The sequence below is a fragment of the Somniosus microcephalus genome, chromosome 20 (genome assembly GCF_052327205.1).
Source record: "Somniosus microcephalus isolate GS21.2 chromosome 20, FLI_Smic_1.0, whole genome shotgun sequence".
Classification (NCBI taxonomy): domain Eukaryota; kingdom Metazoa; phylum Chordata; class Chondrichthyes; order Squaliformes; family Somniosidae; genus Somniosus; species Somniosus microcephalus.
This window is the reverse complement of record NC_141006.1, coordinates 64,568,940-64,596,663: the sequence shown is the minus strand read 5'-3', so window position 1 is coordinate 64,596,663 and position 27,724 is coordinate 64,568,940. Positions and strand designations below refer to the sequence as shown.

Below are 27,724 nucleotides of genomic sequence, written 5' to 3'. Positions count from 1 at the left end.
AGTCCCCTGCCTCTGCTCTTCCAGCGACAGAGCAAGCCCCTTAAAAAGTAGTTTTCTTTTTAAAAGAAAACAACTCCCTGCAGACCAACTAAAAAAATGGAAACAGATGCTTTGCTGACGTTAGATAGGCAAAGCAACATGGTAATAGTGTTCGGTGCAAAGGAGAGTATATATTTTATAACCTTCAATTGAAACAAATCATTCCAGAGAGACCTGGAGGGTTTCCTGTAATCAGTATACATCTGGGCCTAAAGGAACAAACTGTTCTGGGTTGACTAATATACTCAGCAGCAGTCCTTCATTCACAGCACGAACCTGAATGGAGGACAATGGTCTGTCAACTTTGCAGACAGTGGCAACGTCCTGAGATTTGATATAAATGGCTAGTTTGCACTCAGTCAGAAACATTATTTTCACCGCATACATCTCACTCTATCCATGTTCACTCAGCTCTTTAACCAACCCTTCTCACACACCATCCTGATTATATAAATTCAACCCCAGGTTTATCCCCTTTCCTTGGCTTGTTTTTTGAATCACAAATCTTCATTATCACCGTCCACCAGATCCATACCATGTTACTAATTGCTTCATCTCACACCCAAACTTTTGCTAATAACTGCTGAATAGGTGCCCCCCCCCTTTCACTCTTCATATGATTTTGCCGTCCAAAATCTTTAGCTATTTCTAAGGCGCTTCTCACATATCTCAACACCAAACAAGAGTCTTCAATAGATTTTCATACACTTCCCATATTATTTTAATACCAAGTCCTCTCAGGCTTTACAGTTGCCTTTCTCTGAACTCTAATGTTCCTTGCTTGTTGGTGCACCAGATCGCACTCAGCTCAATGTTAAAATAATAACGACTGCTATTTTTTAAAACTAAATTTCTGTCTATATCTACTTATATCCATCTGTATAATCTATCTGTCTATATCTATCTATCTACAGGAAACTCTTTGGTATCCAGTACCGACGGGACCGGCGTGTTGCCGGTTGATCAAAAATTCCGGATGACGGAGAGGGTTATCTACCCAGGCTATTTTTAAAAAATAAAAATAAAAAAATCAAGAAATGTGCAGTATACAGTAATTGGGTACTCACCTACAGTTGTGTTAAATGGATGGTGGAAGATGCTTGATTAAGTACAGTACTGCCAGTTGAGGGTAATGCAATGCAATGACTACCAGCAGCGTGGGAGACACACAGTACCCCTGTAAAATGGCGGATCAGAAGAGACTACCGGCAGCGCGGGAGAGTCAGACTCCTGTTACAGGGGCATTGAGGTGTTCTGACTTCCGACAGCGCCAAGAAGCCGAGTAATGGCAGTTTGGAGACTAACTCGGCCACCGTGGAAGACTCGGGCTCGGCAACATTGCCGGTTATTGAGGTGTTGTTTTCGGAGTGAGAATTTTGCCGGTTAATGGAGAATTCCGGATATTTAGGTGCCGTTTAAACGAGAGTTTCCTGTACTTATATCCAGCTATCCATTTACAGTGTCAGCCATGGCTCAGTGGTAGCAGTCTTGCCTCTGAGTCAGAAGGTTGTGGGTTCAAGTTGCATTCCAGAGACTACAGCACAAAATCTAGGCTGGTGCTGAAGTGCAGTACTGTCGGAGGTGCCGTCTTTTGTCTTTTGGATGAGACGTTAAACCGAGGCCCTGTCTACCCTCTTCGGGAAGCGTAAAAGATCCCATGGCACTATTTCGAAGACGAGCAGGGGAGTTAACCAATAATTATCCCTCAACCAACATCACTAAATAATAGATTATCTGGTCATTATCACACTGCTGTTTGCGGGATCTTGCTGTGTGTAAATTGGCTGCCACGTTTCCTACATTACAACAGTGACTACACTTCAAAAGTACTTCATTGGCTGCACAGCGCTTCGGGACGTCAGCAGGCGTTCCCATTGGCGGAAGGGTCGAGAACCAGAGGTCACAGATTCAAGATGATTGGCAAAATGACCAAAGGCGACATGAGGAAAAACTTTTTTACACGGCGAGTGGTTATGATCTGGAATGCACTGCCTGAAAGTGCGGTGGAGGCAGACTCAATCATGGCTTTCAAAAGGGAATTGGATAAGTACCTGAAGGAAAAAAAAATCGCAGGGCTGTGGGGAAAGGGCGGGGGAGTGGGACTAGCTGAAGTGCTCTTGCAGAGAGCCAGCACGGGCTCGACGGGCTGAATAGCCTCCTTCTGTGCTGTAACCATTCTCTTCTTCTTCTTCTTAGGCAGTCCCTCGGAACCGAGGATGACTTGCTTCCACATTAAAAATGAGTTCTCAGGTGACTGATGAGTCCAATGCAGGACCTACAGTCTCTGTCAGAGGTGGGGCAGACGGTGGTTGAAGGGGTGGGTGGGTGGGGTGCTTGGGTTGACGTGCGCTCCTTGCGCTGTTTGCGCTTGGCTTCTGCTTGCTCCCGGTGAAGAGACTCGAGGTGTTTGGCGCCTTCCCGGATGCTTCTCCTCCACTTTGTGCGGTCTTGGGCCAGGGATTCCCAGGTGTCGGTGGGGATGTTGCACTTTTTCAAGGAGGCTTTGAGGGTGTCCTTGAAGCGTTTCCTCTGCCCACCTGGGGCTCTCTTGCCGTGTCGGAGCTCCGAGTAGAGCGCTTGTTTTGGGAGTCTCATATCGGGCATGCGGACAATGTGATCCGTCCATCGGAGCTGATTGAGCATGGTCAAAGCTTCAATGCTGGGGATGTTGGCCTGAGCGAGAACACGGACGTTGGTGCACCTATCCTTCCAATGGATTTGCAGGATCTTGCAGCGGCAGCATTGGTGGTACCTCTCCAGTGCTTTGAGGTGCCTGCTGTACATGGTCCATGTCTCTGAGGCATGTGGCACCATTCTATGATTCTTATGAAAGGCGTCATATAATTTTTTTTTAATCTATCTGCTCATCTATCTGTTTCTGTCTATATTCTGTCTATTTGACAAAATATGGGCCAGAAATTCGTTATAGCCAAGGAATGGGCGGTGTCAGTAGAAAAGTTGGAGAATTAGTGTCAGGTGCAAATGCTTTAGCCTGCACGAAAAACTTGTGCTCGCTGCTCAATAAAATGATTGAAGTCCTAAATCAATTCTTAAAACCCAAGCTCATTGGCGTTACACTTAAAGGGTTGCAACCCCTTTTCCATTATTTGAAGGGGCTGCTGCTCGAGTTTTGATTGCACTTCAGTCCCACGCTCCTGATCTTTGGCCACCCGGTGCGGAGGGGAGCGGGCAGATCGGAGGCACTCCTCATTGGACTGCTCCTGGGCCTGGCCAAAATAGCCATTAACTGGTCCAGGCAGCGGGCGGTCGAGGGGGTCGTTCGGCCCGACTGCCTGCCTCTCTTCCGCGGATACGTTTGCACCCGGTGGCCCTGGAGATGGAGAACACGGTGTCCGCCGGCACGCTCGAGGCCTTCCGCGACTGGTGGGCGCCGCGGGGACTGGAGTGCATCATCACCCTGGCCAATCAAATTTTAATTTAAGTTGTTGTTTCCTTTAATGTTTTATTAGTTACAGTTATTTGATTTATTGTGCACCAAATCAAAAAGAGTGCACTTAAAGGGTGGGCCAATATCAGGTGCAGTCTAATCGCAACTCATCATTGCCACAGGCTTTTTTCACTATTTAATGGGAGATTCATTGATGCTGCAGCACCTCATTCTCAGCATTGCTGGCTGTGCAGCTGCCTCAGCAAGCAGAAGCAGAAGCAGAAGAAGGAGACGGAGCCAGAGGACTGAACCAGGTGTGCTCATGGCAGGTTCATGCCCCAGGGAGAGACGGAGGCGGTGCTCTACCTGGTAGTGGCAGGAGGCCCTCGCCACAAGACTTCCGCACCATGTGGAGGGAGGTAGTGCAGCCCGTCTCGGGCAGCACTGTGGTCCCCAGGACCCACACACAGAGCAGGAAGAAATTTAATTACCTCACTCGGGTGGTCAGGGTGAGTGAATGCTTCAACAAATGCTACATACCACCATCTGAACCACAGTCTTCACACACTGCCCAAAGCACCACACCCCCAGCACTCACCCACCAACAATCTCTCCCTACCAACACTCACACCTTGCACACACTATTCAACTATGGCAGGCACAAGGGTCATTAGTTATTAGAATTCATGTGATATGTGTGATATGTTTATAGAAAAATGTATTAATGGTGTTTGGAATATTTTGTGGTCTCTCTCATTTCACCTTTGTGCCCAGGAGGATGCTGTGATACGCCATGAGACAGGGATTGTATGAGTCATAGAGTCATTACTCGATGGGGCTGTGGTCAGCCACGGGGATCTGGGGTTTCATTCATGTGAATCGGAGTTTGATGAGCTGGTCACGGACAGCCCGTCCAGAAAGCCGATTGTCTCACTGCCTCCTCCCTCCTTCCTGTTCCTCTTCCTCCTCATCCTCTTCCTCCTCCTCATCCTCCTCTGCCTCGTCCGCCTCTTGAGGTGGTCCCGCAATCCTTGGTGTCAAGGGCTGCGCCCTCATGATGGCCAAGTTGTGGAGCATGCAGCTGACCACCACGAAATGGAACACCCGCTCAGCCGAGTACTGGAGGGCTCCTCTCAAGCGATCAAGGCAGCGGAACCGTTGCTTCAATAAGCCAATGGTCTGCTTGATGATGTTCCTGGTGGCAGCATAGCTCTCATTATATGAGTGCTGGGTATGAGTGTTGAGGTTGCGGAGAGGAGTCATGAGCCAGGTGGAGAGCGGATAACCCTTGTCTCCGAGCAGCCAGCCGCAAGCTTGACATGGTGGCTGGAAGAGTGCTGGCACACCGGTCTGGCACAGGATGAAGGCATCGTGGCTGCTGCCAGGATAGTGGGCATTGACATTAAGGATTCGCTGTGTGTGGTCGCACGCCAACTGCACATTAAGCAAGTGGTAGCCTTTGCAGTTACGGAAGATCTCAGGATTGTTATGCGGTGCCCGCAAAGCCATGTGGGTGCAGTCGATTGCGCCCTACACCATGGGGAAGCCCGCTATCCTGACAAAGCCACATGCACGCTCGTCCTCCTTCTCTCTGGTGATCGGGAAGCCAATGCAGTCCCTTCTCCTGCTATAGAGAGCCTCAGTGACCTCCCGGATGCAGTGATGGACGGCAAACTGTGAGATGTTAGCTATGTCTCCTGTTGCAGACTGGAAGGCTCGGCTGGCGAAGAAATTGAGGGCCACAGTGACCTTGACTGCCAATGGGAGAGCCATGGTCACCCTGGTCTGAGGCTGGAGGTCTGGTTGTAGGAGGTGGCAGAGTTCTGTGACCACCTCCTTGGTGAAGCGAAGCCTTCTAATACACTGCTCCTCGCTTCATTGAAGGCAGAAGAAGTGCTCTCTGAATACCCTCGGAGGGTAAGGCCTCCTGGTGAGAGCCCTGATGGTCCTCCTCCTCCATCTGCGCACATGTTCCCGTATTTCTCGTTGCCGACGCTCCCTCCGCCATAGATCCTGGTGGGCAAGGTGGCATGCCAGTACAGCCCCCATTAATGTTACCAAGTGTAGCAGTTTGAATCTTTGAAGAATAAATATAGCTACTTTTTAATTGCCAGAAGACTCCTGATACAAAAGAACCTTCAAATTACTGAATGAAACTGTTGCAGTGGGTGAAACTAACAAAAAGCCACTCAGACTGCTCTAACCTGACAGCTGCGAGTGATTACTGATGCTCCCTTTAAATAACGTCTCTGGAGCCGGCTTCCTAGTGCTGCACGCCAGCTCTCCCTGTGGGTGTTTACTCCAGGTGGTGAGGTAAGTGGCGAGAATCAGTTTTGCAAATCAGGTGGTCAGTAAGCATTGCACACTCACTGACGTCACAATCAACCTGGCGTTGACGTTCCAGGCGATACCTCTTACCGGCAGTGCTACGGGAGGGGGGCCGGATTTGGCATGTGGCGCTGGATTCACCTCCCCCCGGCAATACTGGTCTAGCACCCTATTAGCGCCATCTACTGGCACTAACGGGAGGTGCTAAGAGGATGAATTTTCCCCCCAATTGTTGCTGCTATGCGAAGTCGCCATTTCCAAATGCTCACTTTTCTGATTGGGTGAACATAGTGTTAAATCTTAATTTTCTGATTGACCAATGAAAACTTTTCTCCCAGTTTTCTAACTGAATGAAAACAAAGAATCTTACTACAGCAGACATAACTGCTCCCCCACATCTTTAGCACTTTGAGATAGAGAAGTCTCTCATTTTCTCACCACCTAAAGGTTTTAATTTTAAAATTCAACTACTCTCTGACCCTGTCTGCTCTACTCCCCAGCCCACAGCTGTGTTATAATCCCAGGCCTCTCGATGCGCTCAAGCCCAAGTTGAGGCCTCAGCTGGAGTATTGCGGATAATTCTGGGCACCACACTTCAGGAAAAATGTAAAGGCCTTAGAAATGGTACAGAGGAGGTTTACCAGGATGTTACCAGGGATGAGGGACTTCAGTTATGAGGAGAGGTCGGAAAAGTTAGGATTGTTCTCCTTGGAACAGAGAAGGTTAAGAGGTGACCTCATTGAGCTTTTCAAGATGATGAGAGGTTTTGATAGAGCAGATAGATAAAATCTATTCCCTCTGGCAATAACCAAAAGTCATAGATTTAAAATCATTGACGAAAGAACTAGAGGGGAGATGAGGAGAAATATTTCCACTCAGAGAGTTGTCGGGATTTGGAACGCTCCACCTGTAAAGGTGGTGGAAGCTGATTCCATAAATAATTTTAAAAGGGAGTTGGACAGGTACTCGAGGAAGAGCAACTTACAGGGCTACGGACAAAAAGCGGGGGTGTGGGACTAAGCACGACTGCTTTTTCACAGGCATGATGGGCTGAATGGCCTCCTCTTGTGCTGTAAGTTTCTATGCTTCAAAGTCTCACTGTGCTACGCTCCCCATCAAGGGTTGGGATCACCTTTTGTTCTTTGACTACCAATAATAATGTCAAAACAATCTTTGCGGCTGAAGAGTGGCAGCTTTCTTCATTTATGAATAAAGATGGAAAACACTTACCGGCCATTGATAGTGCTTGTGACAGACACTGCACTGCCATCTTGTGCTACCACAGACAGATGGGATGTTCCACCCTGCCCAGGTAAAAAGCACTTTATCCCATAATAATCAATTCTTTCATTGGTGTTACTGTCACTGATCTTTTCTCTAATATCATTTGCTTTTGAGATTATCTCGATGACCTGTGTAAAAAATATAATTAATGAAAGCAAAAGAAAATTTGGAATAAATGACCACAAATGGCAAACACCATATGTACATAAATCTCCTTATAAAATTATTTGCGGAGCATTCATCATACGTCAGATGCCACCTTTCAAATGTTAAAAAAAAGAAAGAAAGCCAGTTATTTCATGCTTTTTTTTTCTTACCTAGAGCCAGAAATTTACATGAGCTTTTCAATCTGCAAGCTTCCCTCACTAAACGGCAATTGAACTCACAATGACCTAGGGCTATGTTTACTTACAGAATTTGGCACTTGTGACCTTAAAGGAACAGGTCACCTTCAACCTTTGACCTTACTTGGTATAACTCCCTGGCCACAGTACTGAAACAACAACAAGAACAACAACTTGCATTTCTATAGCGCCTTTAGCGGAGTAAAACATCCCAAGGCACTTCACAGGAGTGCTGGCCAACTAAATTTGACACCGAGCCACATAAACAGATATTAGGACAGGCCACCTTGGCTTTAAGAAGTGTTTTAAATGAGGAGAGATAGGTAGAGAGGGGGTGGAGAGGTTTAGGGAGGGAATTCCAGAGCTTAGGGCCCAGGCAGCTGAAGGCACAGCCACCAATGGTGGAGTGATTAAAATCAGGGATGCACAAGAGGCCAGAACTGAAGGAGCGCAGAGATCTCGGAGATGCTGTAGGGCTGGAGGCGGTTACAGAGATAGAGAGGGGCGAGGCCATGGAGGGATTTGAAATCAAGGATGAGAATTTTGAAATTGAGGTGGTGCCAATGTAGGTCAGCTCTAACCAAAGTCACAAATGACATTGGGGATAATTTTGACTTTTGCCAATGGTGTGTGGCCAATCGATATCCCCCATTTTACCCCATCGCTAAAAGTTGAGAATTCCCCCATCCTCTGTAACTGTAAATGTGGTTTGTTATCCCTCTTTGAAAGAAAAACAAAGATTTGCATTTCTATAGCGCCTTTCATGACCTCAGGATGTCCCAAACCACGTTACAGCCAATGAAGTACTTTTTGGAGTGTAGTCACTGTTGTAATGGAGGAAACGCGGCAGCAGATTTGCGCACAGCAAGCTCCCACAAACAGCAATGTGATAATGACCAGGGGTAAGCCATTTAGGACCGAAACGAGGAAGAATTTCTTCACCCAGAGAGTGGTGAACCTGTGGAATTCTCTACCACAGAGGGCGGTGGAGGCCAGTTCATTAAATATATTCAAGAAAGAGTTGGATATATTTCTTAAGGCTAAAGGGCTCAAGGGATATGGGGAGAAGGCAGGGACAGTGTACTGAATTTGGATGATCAGCCATGATCTCATTGAATGGCGGAGCAGGCTCGAAGGGCCGAATGGCCTACTCCTGCTCCTATCTTCTATGTTTCTATGTTTCTATAATCTGTTTTGTAGTGATGTTGATTGAGGGATAAATATTGGCCAGGATAACTCCCCTGCTCTTCTTCAAAATAGTGCCACGGGATCTTTAGCGTCCACCTGAGAGAGCAGACAGGTCGTCGGTTTAACATCTCATCCGAGAGATGGCACCTCAGACAGTGCAGCACTCCTTCAGTACAGTACTGGAGTGTCAGCTTCAATTTTTGTGCTCAAGTCACTGGAGCGGAACTTGAACCCACGACCTTCTGACTCAGAGGCAAGTGTTACTAACTGAGCCATGGCTGACACTCCTTGGTTGCTCTGTAGCCTTTGACATGGTCGACCATACCATCCTTCTCCACTAGTTCTCCTCTGTTATCCAGCTCGATTAGACTGCGTTTGCTTGGTTCCACTCTTATCTATCTGAGAGTATCCAGAGCATCTGCAACAATGGCTTCCCTTCGTGCTTCACACTGTTACCGCTGGAGTCCTCCAAGGATCTTTCCTTGAACCCCCCCGCCCCACATTTCCTCGTCTAAAAGTTGCTTCTTGGCGACATCATCCACAGATATCATAGAATCATAGAAAGTTACGGCACAGAAGGAGGCCATTTGGCCTATTGTGTCCGTACCGGCCGAAAAAGAGCCATCCAGTGTAATCCCACTTTCCAGCTCTTGGTCCGTAGCCCTGTAGATTACGTCACTTCAAGTGAATACCCAAGTACTTTTCAAATGTGATGAGGGGTTCTGATTCTACCACCCTCTCAGGCAGTGAGTTCCAAACCCCCACCACCCTCTGGGTGGAAAAAGTTCTCCTCAACTCCCCTCTAATCCTTCTACCAATTACTTTAAATCTGTGTCCCCTGGCTATTGACCTCTCTGCTAAGGAAAACAGGTCCTTCCTATCCACTCTATTTAGGCCCCTCATAATTTTATACACCTCAATTAAGTCTCCCCTCAGCCTCCTCTGTTCCAAAGAAAACAACCCCAGCCTACCCAATCTTTCCTCATAGCTAAACTTCGATGGTTCTGCAAGGTCCTTATAAATCTCCTCTGTACCCTCTCTAATGCAATCACATATTTCCTGTAATGTGGTGACCAGAATTGTACGCAGTACTCTAGCTGTGGCCTAACTAGTGTTTTAGGGTCAATTTACACATCTATGCTGACAACACCAGCTCTACCTCTTTACCACCTCTCTCTACCCCTTCTCTATCTCTGAGTTGTCAGACGACTTATCAAACATCCTTGCCACTGTCACCTTCAGACTCTACTATCTCAATGCTCTCGGCCGGCCTCCCATCCTCAACCCTCTGTGAACTTCAGCTCTTCCAACATTCTGCTGCACATATCCAATCCTGCATCAAGACCTGCTCACCAATCACCTCTGTCCTCCCTGAGCTACATTGACTACTGGTCCCTCAGTGACTCAAATTTAAAATTCATATCCCTTCAGGACCTCATCCTCCCTCGAGGAACAGCACCTCATCTTCCGATTAGGCACTTTACAGCCTTCTGGACTCAATATCGAGTTCAACAATTTCAGATCATAACCTCAGCCCCTATTACATTTTTATATATTTTTTATCCACACCTTTGGTTTGTGCCTTTTCCCTTTTTTTCTCTCCCACATGGCAGCTGTCTCTCTGCCAGCGCATTTCACACTTCATCTAGAGCCGTCTTTTGTCTCTTTACTTGTCCTATTACCATCTCGTCTCGTCTTGAATACCTCTTAATGTCTCTTCACTTCCCTTTTGTTCTTTCATCCCCTCCCCCATTTCCCAGCCCCCAAACTGGCCTTTTAATCTGTTTCATTTCCTGCCTTTTTTTCTCAGTTCTGACGAAGGGTTTCGACCTGAAACGTTGACTCTGTTTCTCTCTCCACGGATGTTGCCTGGCCTGCTGAGTTTTTCCAGTGTTTTCTGTTGTTATTCCTCATCCTCCCAATCTCTGTAACCTACTCCAGTCCCACACCGCACCCCAACTCTCCATTCCTCTGACTCTAGCCTCTTATGAGGCAACAGAAAGTGCATGCAGATGTAAGATTTTTAATATCTTATAGATATATAGATTTACCTTTCTGTGGTCACTGGATGTTGGATATTCCAACTTGCTTCTCTCGGCAAATGCAAATTTGAAGGCTTCGATAATTCTATGGTACGTTAAGCCTTTCTTTTCTCTAGTAGATACACTTTCTCTGGAAAAATTATACCCTAAAGTAGATCATAAAAGTAATTAAGAGAGGATGAAAAGATGGTCAGGCCACTTCTTTTGTCAACTAGTGCCAAACTAAAAGCCCACAAGGTACTGGATGAAATTGTTACATTTCACATAGGATCTTTACACTCATCAGAGAGACAAGAGACTTTCATAGAAACATAGACACATAGAAGATAGGAGCAGGAGTAGGCCATTCGGCCCCTCGAGCCTGCTCTGCCATTTAATGAGATCATGGCTGATCATCCAAATTCAGTACCCTGTCCCTGCCTTCTCCCCATATCCCTTGATCCCTTTAGCCTTAAGAAATATATTTAACTTCTTCTTGAATATATTTAATGAATTGGCCTCAACTGCCTTGTGTGGTAGAAAATTCCACAGGTTCACCACTCTCTGGGTGAAGAAATTCCTCCTCATCTCAGTCCTAAATGGCTTACCCCTTATCCTTAGACTGTGACCCCTGCTTCTGGACTCCCCCGCCATCGGGAACATCCTTCCTGCATCTAGTCTGTCTAGTCCTGTTAGAATTTTATAAGTTTCAATGAGATCCCCTCTCATTCTTCTAAACACTAGCGAATATAAGCCTAATCGGCCCAATCTCTCTTCATACGTCATTCCTGCCATCCTAGGTATCAGTCTGGTGAATCTGCGCTGCACTCCCTCCATGGCAAGAACATCCTTCCTCAGATAAGGACATCCTTCCATCAGTTTGATTCTTACAGCCCCTCCGAAAAACCGCAACCTCCACCACCTAGAAGGACAACCTCCAAGCTCCCCTCCAAGTCACCTGACTTGGACATATATTAGCTGTTCCTTCATCATTGCTGGGTCAAAATCCTGGAACTTCTTCCCTAACAGCACTGTGGGAGTACCTTCACCACACAGACTGCAGCGGTTCAAGAAGACGGCTCACCACCACCTTCTCAAGGGCAATTAGGGATGGGCAATAAATGCTGGCCTTGCCAGCGATGCCCCGATCCCAAGTCTTGGCTAGATTCAAACCCAGGTCCAAAAGATGAAAAGACAGTGAGCCAATCACCTGCACCACCCAATCCCTCTTCATTTCATTTTCAATTTATTTATATTATAGCTGTACAAAATTATGCAAAGATCAAATCTGAATTTTCCATAGTACAATTAGAGTTATGTAGAATAGTAGACACTTTCCTCATGAATTCATTTCAAACCTGTAATTTGCTTCTGTAATGTTCCTACGATCAACAAAATTACAGTCCATTGTAAAACCTTAAATTACACAGACCATTTTGACACTGCGAATAGATAACTAAAATATACTACTTGTGACTGATTTAATTTTAGAGGTAGAGTCCACATTAAGCAATGACAACAGGGCAATAAGCCAAAAGGCACCTTTGGTTGAAGGTCAATTAAGTTGGGCTGACCACCATTCTTAGCAGCAAGTTAAAATCTCAGGAAAGCAACTTAATACTGAACTATTTATCATTCACTATGACAAAAGCGAATCTGAAATTTTATACGACTGTCCCAGTGTCCTGACCAGCATTGTTCCCTCAACCAAAAATAGATTAATCAGTCAGTCGCCTGTTAGCTGTTTGTGGGATCTTGCTATGTGCAAAATGGCTGCCATGTTTGTCTACTAACTGTTGCTGCATTTCGAAGCAATTCATTGTATGTGAAGTGTTTCAAGACCTTTCTGAGAGGTGGTATGGCACTATAAAATGCATGTCTCTCTTTTCTTTCTAAATAACCTGCTTCCATAAAATTCAATAGGAAATTAGATATAAAAATGTAATTTCTCCTCGTCAGAGGTCATGTGGTTACTACTGACCTAAAAACAAAATTTGGACTCCACATCGAGTTCAACAATTTCAGACCATAACCTCGGCCCCTATCATTTTTCCCATTTTTTTCTCTCTCTCTCACATGGCAGCTGTCGATCATTCGGCCATTGCCATTTATACTTCATCTAGAGCCATCTGTTGTTTCTTAACTTGTCCCATTACCATCTCCTTTTGCCTTGCACCATCTCTTAATTTCTCTTAATCTCTCCTGCCTTCCATCCTATCACAGACCTTCCCTTTTGTTCTTTCCTCCCCTCCCCCCCTTTCTCTGCCCCTACACTTGCTTAAAAACCTGTTACATCTCCAGCTTTTTCCCAGTTCTGACGAAAGGTCATCGACCTGAAACGTTAACTCTGTTTCTCTCTCCACAGATGCTGCCCTGGCCTGCTGAGTATTTCCAGCATTTTCTGTTTTTATTTCAGATTTCCAGCATCTGCAGCATTTTGCTTTTGTAAAAACAAAATGGCTACTTAGAAACCTATAGTTGGTGGTTATGCTTCCAACTAAGCCACCACCTCAAATACAATGTTATCAAAGGCTGGCAGAATCTGAACTGGATAGCCAACATTTCATCCCTTCCTGTTGATTTTCTTTTACTATTCATTCACAGGGTTGCCAGCAAGGCCAGCATTTATTGCCCATTTCAACCACATTGCTGTGGGTCTGGAGTCACACAAAGGACAGACCAGGTAAGGATGACAGATTTCCTTCCTTAATGGACATTAGTTTCATGGTAGCTACTGATACTAGCTTTTTATTTTAGATTTATTTAATCAACTGAATTTAAATTCCCCCAGCTGCCATGCAGGGATTTGAACTACATATCGCCAGATCATCAATCTAGCTCTACTTGGATTACTAGTCCAGTAACATAACCACTATGCTATCATGCCCTTGATAGCAACATTTGTTTCAAGAAGTGTTCATTTCCCCCAGCCAGTCCCTGGCTCGGCGTTAATAGATCACTCTTAGTACCCTCAATACGCACCATGCAAATTTAGCTGAGATACACTAGGGGGGAGAAATTCGGTATCGCCCCATTTGGGGCGCAATTATCGGCTGGGCGCAAAGTTTAGCGCCTGGCGCTAATTATCGCCTCCGACTGCAAACTTGGCTTCTATCGCCCCTGGAGGTGATTGGAGCGCTAAATCAGGCGCTACACACCTCTCTTAAGGCGCTAACGCCGAGGAGCGAGGCGCTACATCAGAGCACTGGCGAAGCCCATGTGATGTCAGCCAGCAATGGAACACAGACACATTGGTGCCGGCCAGTTTTTAAAGGGGAGGGTCGATCTTGCTCTCCATCCACACCCTGCTCATTGCAGCCTTGAATCTCGGCCTGGAGAGACCTGTACATCAAATCCGCTGGAAAGAACAATGGAGAGGCCCAGGGAAAGAGCTCAGGGTGCAGCCCCCATAGTATCTTCTAAATCGATGCAAGGAAGGGCAAATCAAAATCAACCTGCAAAGTGCTGCTCAGTACCCAAAACTCCTTCACACAGCGTTGAATCTCTCCAGAAGTCTCTCTCTCTCTCTCTCAGAATGCGTGGTGCAAAAATGTCACCGACAAAAAAAGGCAGGAAGCGGTCACCTTTAAATAGCGCTCCCCTAGTCCCTTTCTGACAGCATAACGCTCCCCTCAACCTGTTGTTGCTAGCGGCAGGCAGTAAGGCAGGGGGCGCCACTCAATTTCCGGTCCGGGGCGCTAACAGGGCATTGCGCACTCGACTGACATCACAATCTGCCGGCGCAGGAGATCGTGGCGGTAGTGTTTAGCGCCACCGCCAACTGTCTAGTTAATTTTGCAAGCGGCGCAAACATCGCTGCGCCCGGGCGCTAGTTACTTTGCGCCCCATTAGCACCCTCTTAAGGCGCTAAAGGGAGGCACAAACAACTGAATTTTTCCCCTAGGATTTTGCTATTACTGTAATTATTTGCTTGTTCATTTTCAGCTTCAGTGAGTTTTCTCTGCCAACGTTTACAGGACTCAGGCTATCTGGTTGTGTTGTAGCATTTCCCAATCAATGCAGCGTTACCGACAGGGCAAATGGTTCGATGTGCAATGACACCCTGTGACCACTCGTGTGAATTTCTACATTTACAGAGTGCAGTGCGATGTGTTGCCGAAGATCATCGTGAAAACGACGGTTACCGAGTGGATCTGATCACTTTGTTGCGAATGGCCACTTTCTCTAACGGTTAATTTATTAAAGTTGGAGGTATCTTGGCTGGAAAGTCTTTAAAGATTAAAAAAGAAACCATTCGGAGCAGAGTGTGGAGGCTCAAAGTTACCTTCTAGGATTTTCAGAATAAGTGCAAGCACTGGTCCACCAGATGGGGCACCGGGAACATACATTGTATATTCACCTAGAGTCACATTTATCGGTGTCTCGTTGTTCGCCTTATACTGTTTCAGGTCATCTCGGGAAATTAATCCACCTAAAGAGAAAAGAGACATGGACAGAACTGCACCAATCCATTCAACTCAAGCTTAGGAACTGTTTGCCAGTGGAATAAAATGAACTCCTTTTACTGGAAAGTGGTCTAACCCAACAAAACCTTCAGAAAAGACAGGCATAATCCAGGCTAACTGAGGGAGTGCTGCACTGTTGGAGGTGCTGTCTTTTGGATGAGATGTTAAACCGAGGACTTGTCTGCTCTCTCAGGGTGACGTGAAAGATCCCATGGCACTATTTCGAAGAAGAGCAAGGGAGTTCTCCCCAGTGTCCTGGCCGATATTTATCCCTCAACCAACATTATTAAAATACATTATCATAGAATCATAGAATCGTTACAGCAGAATAGGAGGCCATTCGGCCCGTTGAGCCCGTGCCGGCTCTCTGCACGAGTACTTCAGCTAGTCCCACTCCCCTGCCCTTTCTCCGTAGCCCTGCAAATGTTTTTCCTTCAGGTGCTAATCTAATTCCCTTTTGAAAGCCACGATTGAATCTGCTTCCACCGTCCTTTCAGGCAGTGCTTTGACACATCCCGAGGTTGTGAAAGGTGCTGTAAAAATGCAAGGTCTTTCTTTTTTAGCCTCTATGTATATGTGTCCAACTATCCTCCTCAACCCCGCCCCCAGCCAGCCTGATCCTAAGTGTGCAAATCTACCTCTCAAAGTGCACTAGTACACTGACAGACTTGTGGTAGGAAAGTGTAAAACTGGAGAGATATCTAAATCCAGCGTGCAATGTTTTCATTTTTTAAATAGTGACCTCAGACTTGCTCACTCTGACTCTCTGTATATACATGTGTGGGGGAGGCATTGTTCTGCAATGAAAAATTCCATACTTCAGCAAAGTTCCATTGACTGAAGCCTATACCCGATTTGAAGAATATTCCAACATACCATTCACATTCATAACTACAGTTACATTAAAATGTAAATTCAAGTACAACAGATGTTAAATACTAGATGAGGATTGAAGGAATCCTGAAGAAAGTGAACATTGATGGTGAGGGGCAAGAAGGGGTGGATGTATTTAGATACATTGGAAGTTGGATATCTTCTGAAGGTGGATTAGGGGAAGTCATGTATTACTGTGGCTGGAAGTTCTTTATTGGATAATAAATAATTCTGGAGACAAAAATATACAACAACAACAAGTTGTATTTATATAGCGCCTTTAATGTAGTAAAACATCCCAAAGCGCTTCACAGGAGCGATTATCAAACAAAATTTGACACCGAGCTACATAAGGAGATATTAGGACAGGTGACCAAAAGCTTGGTGAAAGAGGTAGGTTTTAAGGAGCGTCTTAAAGGAGGAGAGAGAGATAGAGAGGCGGAGAGGTTTAGGGAGGGAATTCCAAGGCTTAGGGCTTAGGCAGCTGAAGGCACGGCTGCCAATGGTGGAGCGATTAAAACCCGGGGATGCGCATGTGGCTAGAATTGGAGGAGCGCAGAGATCTCAGAGGGTTGTAGGGCTGGAGGAGGTTACAGAGATAGGGAGAGGCGAGGTCATGGAGGGATTTGAAAACAAGAATGAGTATTTTAAAATTGAAGCGTTGCTGGGCCGGGAGCCAATGTAGTACAGGTGAATGGGGCTTGGTGTGAAAAGGAGAATATATGAGACTGGTGGGCAGTTGACACTTCTGTATGGGGCTGACAGCTGGAATTTGCTGAATACATGGGATCAGAGGCTGGATACATTTGGAATGGACTCTGCAAAGATGATGTTGGGTACAACTAAAAGGAAAAGTAATCAACACTGCGTCAATAAATTGTCTGAGTACAATAACAGAGTTTACATGTGAAAAGATTGTATTGGGCAGGGTATCTGCATCATATGGATTCCACCTAAGGAGAAGAGCATGTGGAAAGTAGTGGAACTATATACAGGAAGGCCTGAATGTAAGAGTGATAATGGGTAGAGAGATGTGGGAATTGACAGATATGGGAGTCAATTGACACTATCAAAAGGAAAATTTAAAAACCTGAACCAACGGCCCTTGACCTTTAATTGCACCACCATATTGGAGACCCCCACCAACAACATGCTGAGGGTCACTATTGACCAGAAGTTTAACTGGATCAGCCATATAAATATTGAGGCTGTAAGAGCAGGGTAGAGGCTGTGACAAGGCCCGTCAGGAGTGTAATGGAATATTCACCATTCACCTAGATGGGTGCAGCTGCAACAATTCTCAAGAATCTCAATAGCACCCAGGAGAGAGCTGTCAACTTGATCGTTGACAATTTGACTCTAATTCACCCCCTCCAGGGGCACTGTGGCTGCAGTATGCACTATCTACAGGATGCATTGCAGCAACTTGTCAAGCTTACTTCAACAGCACCTCCCTCCACTCTAACCTCGACAACCGAGAAGGAGAAGAGCAGCAAGATCATGGGAACGCCATCACCTAAAGTTCCCTTCCAAGTCACACACCATCCTGACTTAGATATAGATTCTTCATTGTAGCTGGTTCAAAAATCGTGGAAATTAACGGCTAACACAACCAAGGGAGAACCATCACCACAAGAACTAAAATGGTACAAGGAGAAGAACCACCACCACCTTCTCAGGGCAACTAGAGATGGTCAATATGTGCGGCCTTGCCAACATCACCCACATCCCGAAAACAAATGATAATAAAAAAGGAAACTGGATGGAATTCTCTTGTGAAGTGCGATTGAAGCTTATGGAGATATTAATAGTGTCATGAATCTTATCATGACTCATGAAGTAACACTGGGCGGCCAGCTGATGGCGCCGTCCAAGGAGTATAAATACTCAGGCGTGGGCCCAGCTTGCTCAGGATGTTTCTGTAACCAGGAACTAGTGATGTAATTAGAATCTCATGGTTGTGAAACAGTTGATTAAAGCATTGTTTTATACTCAAACCAAGCGCTCAGTAGTCTTTTTACATCAAATAGTACTGCTAAATTTTTCTTAGAGGATTCCGGATGGAGTACCACATTTTATTAAAGACTGGATCCAGAATGTATTCACTTCTAAGTGAGAAACATAGAAAAGAAACCACTGGAAATAGGCTGATTTTCAGAAAGTGAATCTGCATTTGATAGATTCGAGTCTCATCACCCTAGTAATAATACGACCTGTATCCAGGTAGTGAGGGATGGGAAAGTACATACCTGATTGACTGACATAATCAACAATATCCTCTGCAATGGGTCCATCATAAAATGCGTCCGGCCCTTTATCTGCTATCATTTGCAGTGTATTTGCTAATTGTGGAAAATATATGAGGTCATTTTCGTTCAAAATTCTGTCGCTGTTTTTCTTACAGAACACGTCACTGTGGAAATAAAACAACTTTTAGCGATTGTCATAGAGTCATTTTCCTCATAGTTAACAATAGGGTAAATTCAACAATTCCATGCTCCCAGTGGGAAACCACGCTCAAAAGGAAGGATGGGTGATCGGACTACAACACTGACGCACAGATTCTCCGACCTGTGATCCACTTGAATGTGGCTCTCTGCGGGGAGCATAGGATTAGTGAATATAATCTTGTATGTATATTTTCTATTTAGTAGCATCCATAAAAATATATTTTGCTGTAAATTATTAACACTATGTTAGAAACAGCACTAGCAAAATCTGCACAGGCTATTTCTTCATTATATTTTCCAAATAAACTATCAAATCATATTAAGAATAAAAAAGAATTACCCAAATATTTTCAGAACTAATATCATGGTGTCTTTTCCGTCAGATAATTATTCAATTAATTTCTGTACTGGCAATCACAGATAACATGATGGATAATTGGTAGTGATGACAAAGTCATTGTCTAATCAAGTGCTTTAAGTAACAGTGTGAACTGCAGAGTCAGATTACAATCTTGCTATCTCTCCTGAGATTGGAGTGAATCCAATCCAGACTGCTGGGATGTATTTAACATTCTCTGCAGGTTATTTGAGTTTGAAATAAACTTGATCCTGCTCTCGCCCTGAACTAGATAATTTCATTCACTTTGCTTCCAATTTCCACCCTTCCCTCACCTTCACATGGTCCATCTCCGACTCTTCCCTTCCCTTCCTCGACTTCTCTGTCTCCATTTCTGGGTGTGGAGATGCCGGTGTTGGACTGGGGTGGACAAATGTAAGAAGTCACACAACACCAGGTTATAGTCCAACAATTTTATTTGAAATCACAAGCTTTCGGAGCGCTGCTCCTTCGTCAGGTGAAGTGGAGAGATGCATAAAGACACAGCTTATATAGTCAGAGAATAATGCCAGATGATTACAGGTAATCTTTCTAACTGCCATTTATCACACCTCGGCAGAGAGATAATCACAGCAATCAAAGGTGTGAATGGTGTCCAAACAGGTCAGTCAGGAAAACATTACATCAAAGAACAATGAGGTGGGGTCACAAGGGGTCAAATGTTGCAGATGCTGGGGTCTGTATGAAAAACAAAAAACAGACAAAAAAATTTTTTTTTGCTGGAAATCACAGCAGGTCCGGCCGCATCTGTGTAGAGAGAACAAGCCAATGACGACTCGAGTCTGGATGACCCTACGTCAGGTGGGGTTACATGTAGCGTGACATGAACCCAAGATCCTGGTTGAGGCCGTCCTCATGAGTGCGGAACTTGGCTATCAGTTTCTGCTCTACGATTTTGCGTTGTCGTGTGTCTCGAAGGCCGCCTTGGAGAATGCTTACCCGAAGATCGGAGGCTGAATGTCCTTGACTGCTGAACTGTTCCCCGACTGGGAGGGAACACTCCTGCCTGGCGATTGTTGCGTGGTGTCCGTTCATCCGTTGTCGCAGTGTCTGCATGGTCTCGCCGATGTACCATGCTCCGGGGCATCCTTTCCTGCAACGTATGAGGTAGACAACGTTGGCCGAGTCACATGAGTATGTACCATGTACCTTGTGGGTGGTGTCCTCACGTGTGATGATGGTATCTGTGTTGATGATCTGGCATGTCTTGCAGAGGTTGCCGTGGCAGGGTTGTGTGGTGTTGTGGTCGCTGTTCTCCTGAAAGCTGGGTAATTTGCTGCGAACGATGGTCTGTTTGAGGTTAGGCGGCTGTTTGAAGGCGAGTAGTGGAGGCATGGGGATGGCCTTAGCGAGGTGTTCATCGTCATCGATGACATGTTGGAAGGCTGCGAAGAACATGGCGTAGTTTCTCCGCTCCGGGGAAGTACTGGACGACGAAGGGTACTCTGTTGGTTGTGTCCCGTGTTTGTCTTCTGAAGAGGTCTATGCGATTTTTTGCTGTGGCCCGTCGGAACAGTCGATCGACGAGTCGAGCATCATATCCCGTTCTTACAAGGGCGTCTTTCAGGAACACTCCTCGCCACGATGGACGTCTCGGCACTCTACACCAGTACCCCCCACGATGACGGCATCGCTGCGACAGCCTCAGTACTCAACAACCTTTGATTGTGATGCGCCATCAATTACTCAAAAGACTGAGGTTAAGCGAGTAACAACCAGGCTTTTATTAACTAAAGAATGAAGGTCTTGTCTTGAGTGGTCGACCCGTCCAGAATACTAAGGGACTGGGAGGTAGTCACTTATATACCTGGAATAGTGGGAGGAGTCAGCCGAGGCATGTCCAGACCTGTACCTAGTGGAATACACATACACATACAGACAGGTATAACAGTGGTTTACCACAGATTGCTGTGATTATCTCTCTGCCGAGGTGTGATAAATGGCAGTTAGAAAGATTACCTGTAATCATCTGGCATTATTCTCTGACTATATAAGCTGTGTCTTTATGCATCTCTCCACTTCACCTGACGAACGAGCAGCGCTCCGAAAGCTTGTGATTTCAAATAAAACTGTTGGACTATAACCTGGTGTTGTGTGACTTCTTACATTTGTCCATTTCTGGGGATAGACTATCGACAAACATCCACTATAAGCTCACTGACTCTCACAGCTACCTGGACTACACTTCCTCCCACCCCGCTTCCTGTAAGGACTCTATTCCATTCTCCTAGTTTCTCCATCTCTGTCGCATCTGTTCTGACGATGCCACCTTCCATACTAGTGCTTCCGGTGTGTCTTCCTTTTTCCTCAACCGAGGATTCCCCTCTACCATGGTTGGCATGGCCCTCGACCGTGCCCGTTCCATTTCCCGTACTTCTGCTCTCACCCCTTCCCCTCCCTCCCAGAACCATGATAGGGTTCCCCTTGTCCTCACCTTTCACCCCGCCAGCCTCCACATTCAATGGGTCATTCTACGCCATTTCTGCCACCTCCAGCGTGATCCCACCACCAAACACATCTTCCCCTCACCTCCCCTTTCAGCATTCCGAAGGGACCGCTCCCTCCGCAACACCCTGGTCCACTCCTCTATCATCCCCAACACCCTTCGCCCGGCACCTTCCCATGCAAGCGAAGGAGATGCAACACCTGCCCCTTTACCTCCTCACTTCCCACCGTCCAGGGCCCCAAACACTCCTTCCAGGTGAAACAGCGATTTACTTGTTTTCTTACAGTTTAGTATACTGTATTCGCTGCTCACGATGCGGTCTCCTCTACATTGGGGAGACCAAACGCAGATTGGGTGTCCGCTTTGCGGAACACCTCCATTCAGTCCGCAAGCGTGACCCCGAGCTTCCGGTCGCCTGTCACTTTAATTCTCCGCCCCATTCCCACTCTGACCTCTCCGTCCTCGGCCTCTTGCACTGTTCCAATGAAGCTCAGCGTAAGCTCGAGGAACAGCACCTCATCTTTCGATTAGGCACTTTACAGCCTTCTGGACGTAACATCGAGTGCAACAATTTCAGACTATAAATTGGCCCCTGTATTTCTTTATATATTTTTTTCTCTTGTTTCCTCACATGGCAGCTGTTAATGTTGCTGCCATCATTATTCACACATCATCTAGAGCCACCTTTTGTTTCTTAACTTGTCCCATTTTGTCTCCTTTTGCCTTGCACCATCATCCCTTTTGTCAGTCAATCTCTGCTGCCTTCCAGCCTATCACAGACCTTCCCTTTGTTCTTTACTCCCCTCCTCCCTGCCCCTGCTTAAAAACCTCTCCTCCCTAACCTTTTCCAATTCTGACAAAGGGTTTCGACCTGAAACGTTGACTCTGTTTCTCTCTCCTCGATGCTGCCTGACCTGTTGAGTGTTTCCAACACTTTCTGATGTTATTTTTGATCCAGTTCTAAGTAGGCACAAGTCCACAGCAAAAAACTTAAGACAGGGAAAATGACTTCTTGTGGCAAGTGGCCTGTTATCTCTCAGAAACAGGTCTTTTACCAAAGGTATTAAGGGATATGGGCCAAAGGCGGGTATATGGAGTTAGGTCAGCAGATTGTATTACTTAACTGAAACAAGATGACTTCTAACTATTCACCAGCATTTCTAACCTCTTCACCTCAGCAAAGGTCATCACAGCTCTGTCTGCCCTCACAGTCTTCGGCCTAGAAATTCAGTCGCGTTTGCGCCCACTTATTGGCTATAAAGTGGTTTGCGCCTGAAGTTTTTTATCGCCCGAAATTCAGATGGACCCGAACATCGGCGTTAGCCGGTAGCGCCGTGCCGGCACCGATGACGTCATTGGTGTGCGCAGCGCCCCGGTTGCAATGCTATTCCGGCCCGATGGCCAAATTCAGTTGCGGCTGCCTCGCCCGTGGCAGCCGCAAACAGCGTTTGTGAAACGGGGTCTTGCAGCTCCGAAAGGCCGGCGCATAAAGGTGGAGCGGCGGCCGGCCGCTTTCCCGGCGGCCGCCTGCCCGCACCTCCCTCCCCGGACTCCTGCACCACCCCCCCGCGGCATTGATGTCTGAGTCCCGCGAGCCCGGCACTTCTCCGTGGTGCCGGGCTCATTTGCCGGGGGAATCCACCGGTGATCTGACGGCTGCAGGCAGCTCCTCCTTAAGAGAAAGAGGAGGCCTGCAGTACCCCAGCCTGCCGCACTGCATCGGGTGCCGCAGCGGGAGCTGGACGCCTGAAAGTGACATTCATCGCCCCTAGCGAGGCGGCCAAACCCTGCAATAGCGCCCGCCGCCGTCTTGGCCCGTCGCAACTGAATTTTAGGCGGGCGCTACGGGAATCCTGGCGGGTGCAAAATTTCGGGCGCAAAAGACCTGGCGGGGCCATACCGAATTTCTAGGCCTTCCTGTTTTAAAAAGGCTCTTCCCCCTGTGTGCCTGACTCTCTCTTTTTATCTCTCTTTGATCACAGACAGACAGAGATAGGACTTTCCAACATATTGGGTGTGAGTTATTTACCGGTTACCCAGATCAGTAATGAATTGTTTATTGTTTAGTTCCAGGGAAAATAACTTCCTTTTAGCAAATGAATCATTATTTATCCTTCAAACATGTGAGAATACACTTTGCTTTAAAAAAAAAATTGAAAGTAACTCTTCTTCAAAATCCTTTTTGTAGAAAAATAGTCATAAAACCTCAAAATGTGATGATGTAATGGCTCACTGTTGTCAATACGTGCACATGCTTCAATGTCACTGGTTTGCAAAATGTTTTGCTTTTATTTTCCTAAGTGGAGCCTGTAGAAACTGGATTAAGAAATGATCCTTTGTGGCAGAATTAGGAAGCAAAATCTGAGCCAGGTAGACTTGCAGTAATACAGTCTGAAGTTAAAAGTCGATAACTTGGGTTCAATTGTATGACCTTTAGTATGGACTGTGACTACAAGTAATAGAGAATACAATGGTTTCTCTTCCCTCTCCCATACCATCACTTCCAGAATCCCGCAAGGATCTATCCTCAGCCCCCTTCCTTCCTTAATCTAGCTGCTACCCCTTGGCAAAATTGTCCACAGACTTGGGAGCAGCCTCCACATGTATGCTGAAGACACTCAGCTCTACCTTCCACCACCTCTCTTGATCCCTCCACTAACTCGGGGTTGTCATACTCCTTATCCGATATCCAGTCTCCGAAGAGTCACAATTTCCTCCAGTTAAACATTGGTAAGAGCAAAGTTATTTCTCCCCCACCCCCAACTACAAACTTTGTTCCCCAGCCATTGATTCCATCACCCTCCCTGGCCAGTGTCTCAGGCTGAACCAGACTGCTCACAATCTCAACACCCTATTCAATCGCAAACTGACTTTCAAACCCCATATCCACTATATCACAAAGACCGCCTACTTCTACCTCTGTAACATCGCCCATCACTTCAAGAAGTGTTTAGCCATGATGGTTCAGCCACCATGAGTGTGGGGCAGACATGATGGACCAGCTGGTCTTGCACTGCCTGTCATCAGGTACGGTAGCATAGTGGTTATGTTACTGGACTAGTAATCCAGAGGCCTGGACGAATAATCCGGAAACGAGAATTCAAATCCCACCACGGCAGCTGGGGAATTTAAATTCATAAATCTGGAATAAAAAGCTAGTATCAGTAATGGTGACCATGAAAGTATCGGATTGTCCTTTAGGGAAGGAAATTTGCATCCTTACCTGGTCTGGCCTATATGTGACTCCAGACCCACAGCAATGTGGTTGACTCTTAACTGCTCTCTGAAATGGCCTAGCAAGCCACACAGTTGTAAAAAAAAACACACTATGAAAAATAATAAAATCAGACAGACCACCCAGCATCAACCTTGGCACTGGCTACGGACATGACAATGGCACACTCAGCCCAGTCGACCCTGCAAAGTCCTCCTCACCAACATCTGGGGACTTGTGCCAAAATTGGCTAGTCAAGCAGCAGCCTGACATAGTCATAATCACAGAATCATACCTTTCAGCCAATGTCCCAAACTCCTCCATCCCTAGGTATGTCCTGTCCCACTGGCAGGACAGACCCACCAGGGGTGGTGGCACAATGGTATACAGTCGGGCAGGAGTGGCCCTGGGAGTCCTCAACATTGACTCCGGACCCCATGAAGTCTCATGGCTTTAGGTCAAGCATGGGCAAGGAAACCTCCTGCTGATTACTGTGGTAAACCACTGTTTGTATTCCTGTTTGTCCTGTTTGTATTCCACTGTGTACATGCCTGGACATGCCTCGGCTGACTCCTCCCACAGGTCCTAGTATAAAGGTGACTGCTCCCCAGCCCTTAGTATCATGGACCGGTCGACCACGCGAGGCAGACCTCCATTCTGTTGTTAATAAAAGCCTTTAGTTACTCTTCTAACTCTCAGTCTTTTATGAGTAATTGATAGCGCATCAATTTTATTAACAACATTTTTATAATGGAGAAGATCCTCACACCAGCATGCCTGGACTTAGATCATCGGGAGGCGGACTCATCCACCAAGTTTACTCACTGGCTTAAGTGTTTCGAAAAATTCCTGACCGCCTCCGAAGCAATCAAATCGGACGAGGACAAACTGGATGTCCTGACCTCCAAAGTGAACCACCGAGTGTACTCGGTCATCCAAGACGCGACCTCGTACGCGGACGCTATCAAGCTCCTCAAGGACCAGTACACGCGCCCAGTGAACGAAGTGTACGCCAGGCACCTCCTGGGGAGTCGTAAACAACAACCTGGGGAATCGACCGTGGAATACCTTCAGGCACTGTCTGTGCTTGGCCGGGCCTGTGGTTGTAAGGATGTAAAGGCCGCCGTGTACACAGAGGAACTTATCCGGGACGCTTTTGTAGCGGGCCACAGATCCAATTACACCCGACAGCGACTGTTGGAGCAGAGTAACCTCGACCTCAACAAGGCCTCTGAACTCGCACTATCGTTGGATGCAGCCTACCAGGGCATTGATGCCTACTCCTCTGCACCGTGGACGCCGCGGGGAATGACAGCCTGGGACACGGTAGGACCGCCTCATAGCGCCGTGCCACCCCAGCCACACCCCAACAACGGCCCAACTACCGCAGCAGTGTCCCAAGGCCAGACAGCAGTGCCCCAAGGCCAGAAATGCTACTTCTGTGGCCAGGCAAAACACCCCAGAGCGCGCTGCCCGGCGAAAAACGCGATCTGCTCGGGCTGCGGGAAGAAGGGACACTACGCTAGCGTCTGCAGGGCCAAAGCCACCCCGAACCCCAGCAGCGCCGCGTGTGGGCCATGCGGGCCGCCATCTTGGACCTCCCCGGCCATGTGCGAATCACCGGTACAGCAGCCATTTTGGACGCCTCCAGCCACATGGGGATCATGGACGCCGCCATCTTGGACGACAGCCGGGACGCAGCAGGCCCCCGACACCGCCTCATCTGATACCCGCAGCGACACACCGACCCCTACGCTGGCATCCGTTACACTGGACCAAGCGAGATCGCACCAACTGGCCAGTTCCACAATGGACATTAAGGTAAATGGTCACGATACAATCTGCCTTTTTGACTCTGGGAGCACGGAGAGCTTCATCCACCCCGACACGGTGTGGCGTTGCTCTCTCCCAGTCCTGCCTGCGCAACAGCGGATTTCTATGGCCTCCGAATCCCAGTCGGCGGACATCGGCGGCTACTGCGTGGTGACACTCGTAGTAGACGGGACCGTGTACGATCATTTTAAACTTCTGGTCCTGCCTGACCTCTGCGCTGCCGTCCTGCTGGGGTTAGATTTTCAGTGCCACCTTAAAAGTGTTACGATGGCGTACGGTGGACCCCTACCCCCACTCACAGTCCGCAGCCAGCAGCTTCCAAACTGCCCGCCGCGCACCAGGTGCAACCTCTCCACACTCAGAGTCACCCCCCCCCAACTGTTTGCTAACCTCACCCCCGACTGTAAGCCCATCGCCACAAAGAGCAGGCGATACAGTGCCGGGGACAGGGTTTTCATTAAAACCGAAGTGGAGCGGCTCCTGAAAGAAGGGATTATTGAGGGCAGCACCAGCCCCTGGCGAGCCCAGGTTGTGGTCGTTAAGACCGGCGAGAAGCAGCGCCTGGTCATCGACTACAGCCAGACAATAAATCGCTACACCCTGCTGGACGCCTACCCACTCCCCCGTATAGCTGATATGGTCAACCAGATCGCGCAGTACCGCGTCTTCTCGACCATTGACCTGAAATCAGCGTACCACCAGCTCCCCATCCGCCCTGAGGACCGCCAGTACACTGCCTTTGAGGCAAACGGCCGCCTCTATCACTTCCTTAGGGTTCCCTTTGGCGTCACCAATGGGGTCTCCGTCTTCCAAAGGGAGATGGACCGGATGGTAGATCAAAATGCGTTGCAGGCCACTTTCCCATATCTGGACAATGTGACCATCTGCGGCCGTGACTTGCAGGACCATGACGCAAACCTCGAAAAATTCCTCCGCACCGCCCAACTCCTAAACCTGACATATAACAAGGAGAAGTGCATATTCCGCACAAACCGCCTCGCCATCCTTGGCTGTGTTGTGGAACACGGAGTCATCGGCCCCGACCCCGACCGGATGCGTCCCCTTATGGAACTTCCACTGCCCCACTGCCTCAAGGCCCTGAAGAGGTGCCTAGGGTTTTTCTCCTATTACGCCCAGTGGGTCCCCTACTATGCGGACAAGGCCCGTCCGCTGATCAAGTCCACCTCTTTTCCCTTGACGGCAGAGGCCCGCTTAGCCTTCCACCGTATCAAGGAGGACATTGCCAAAGCCACCATGCAAGCAGTGGACGAATCCATCCCCTTCCAGGTGGAAAGCGACGCGTCTGACTTTGCCCTGGCCGCTACCCTCAATCAGGCGGGGAGACCCGTGGCCTTCTTTTCACGAACCCTCCAAGGCCCGGAGACCAGACACTCCGCTGTTGAGAAGGAGGCCCAGGCGATTGTGGAGGCTGTGCGTCATTGGAGGCACTACC

At 47.4% G+C, this 27,724-nt stretch overlaps 1 protein-coding gene across 4 annotated transcripts in view; it reads right to left on the bottom strand.

The window, feature by feature from the left end:
* Positions 1-27,724, bottom strand: part of LOC147103353 (glutathione hydrolase 1 proenzyme-like) — a 74,569-nt gene that overhangs the window by 9,159 nt on the left and 37,686 nt on the right. For 2 of the 4 annotated variants that reach the window (XM_085962850.1, XM_085962849.1), the window contains 4 exons: positions 18,181-18,344; positions 14,878-15,024; positions 10,623-10,759; positions 6,986-7,167 (listed from right to left, as the gene is read on the bottom strand). In XM_085962850.1, coding sequence (XP_085818976.1) covers positions 6,986-7,167; positions 10,623-10,759; positions 14,878-15,024; positions 18,181-18,344 — 630 coding nt within the window. The remainder of the gene's footprint in view (positions 1-6,985; positions 7,168-10,622; positions 10,760-14,877; positions 15,025-18,180; positions 18,345-27,724) is intronic. The other 2 variants (XM_085962852.1, XM_085962853.1) reach the window with 2 other exon arrangements.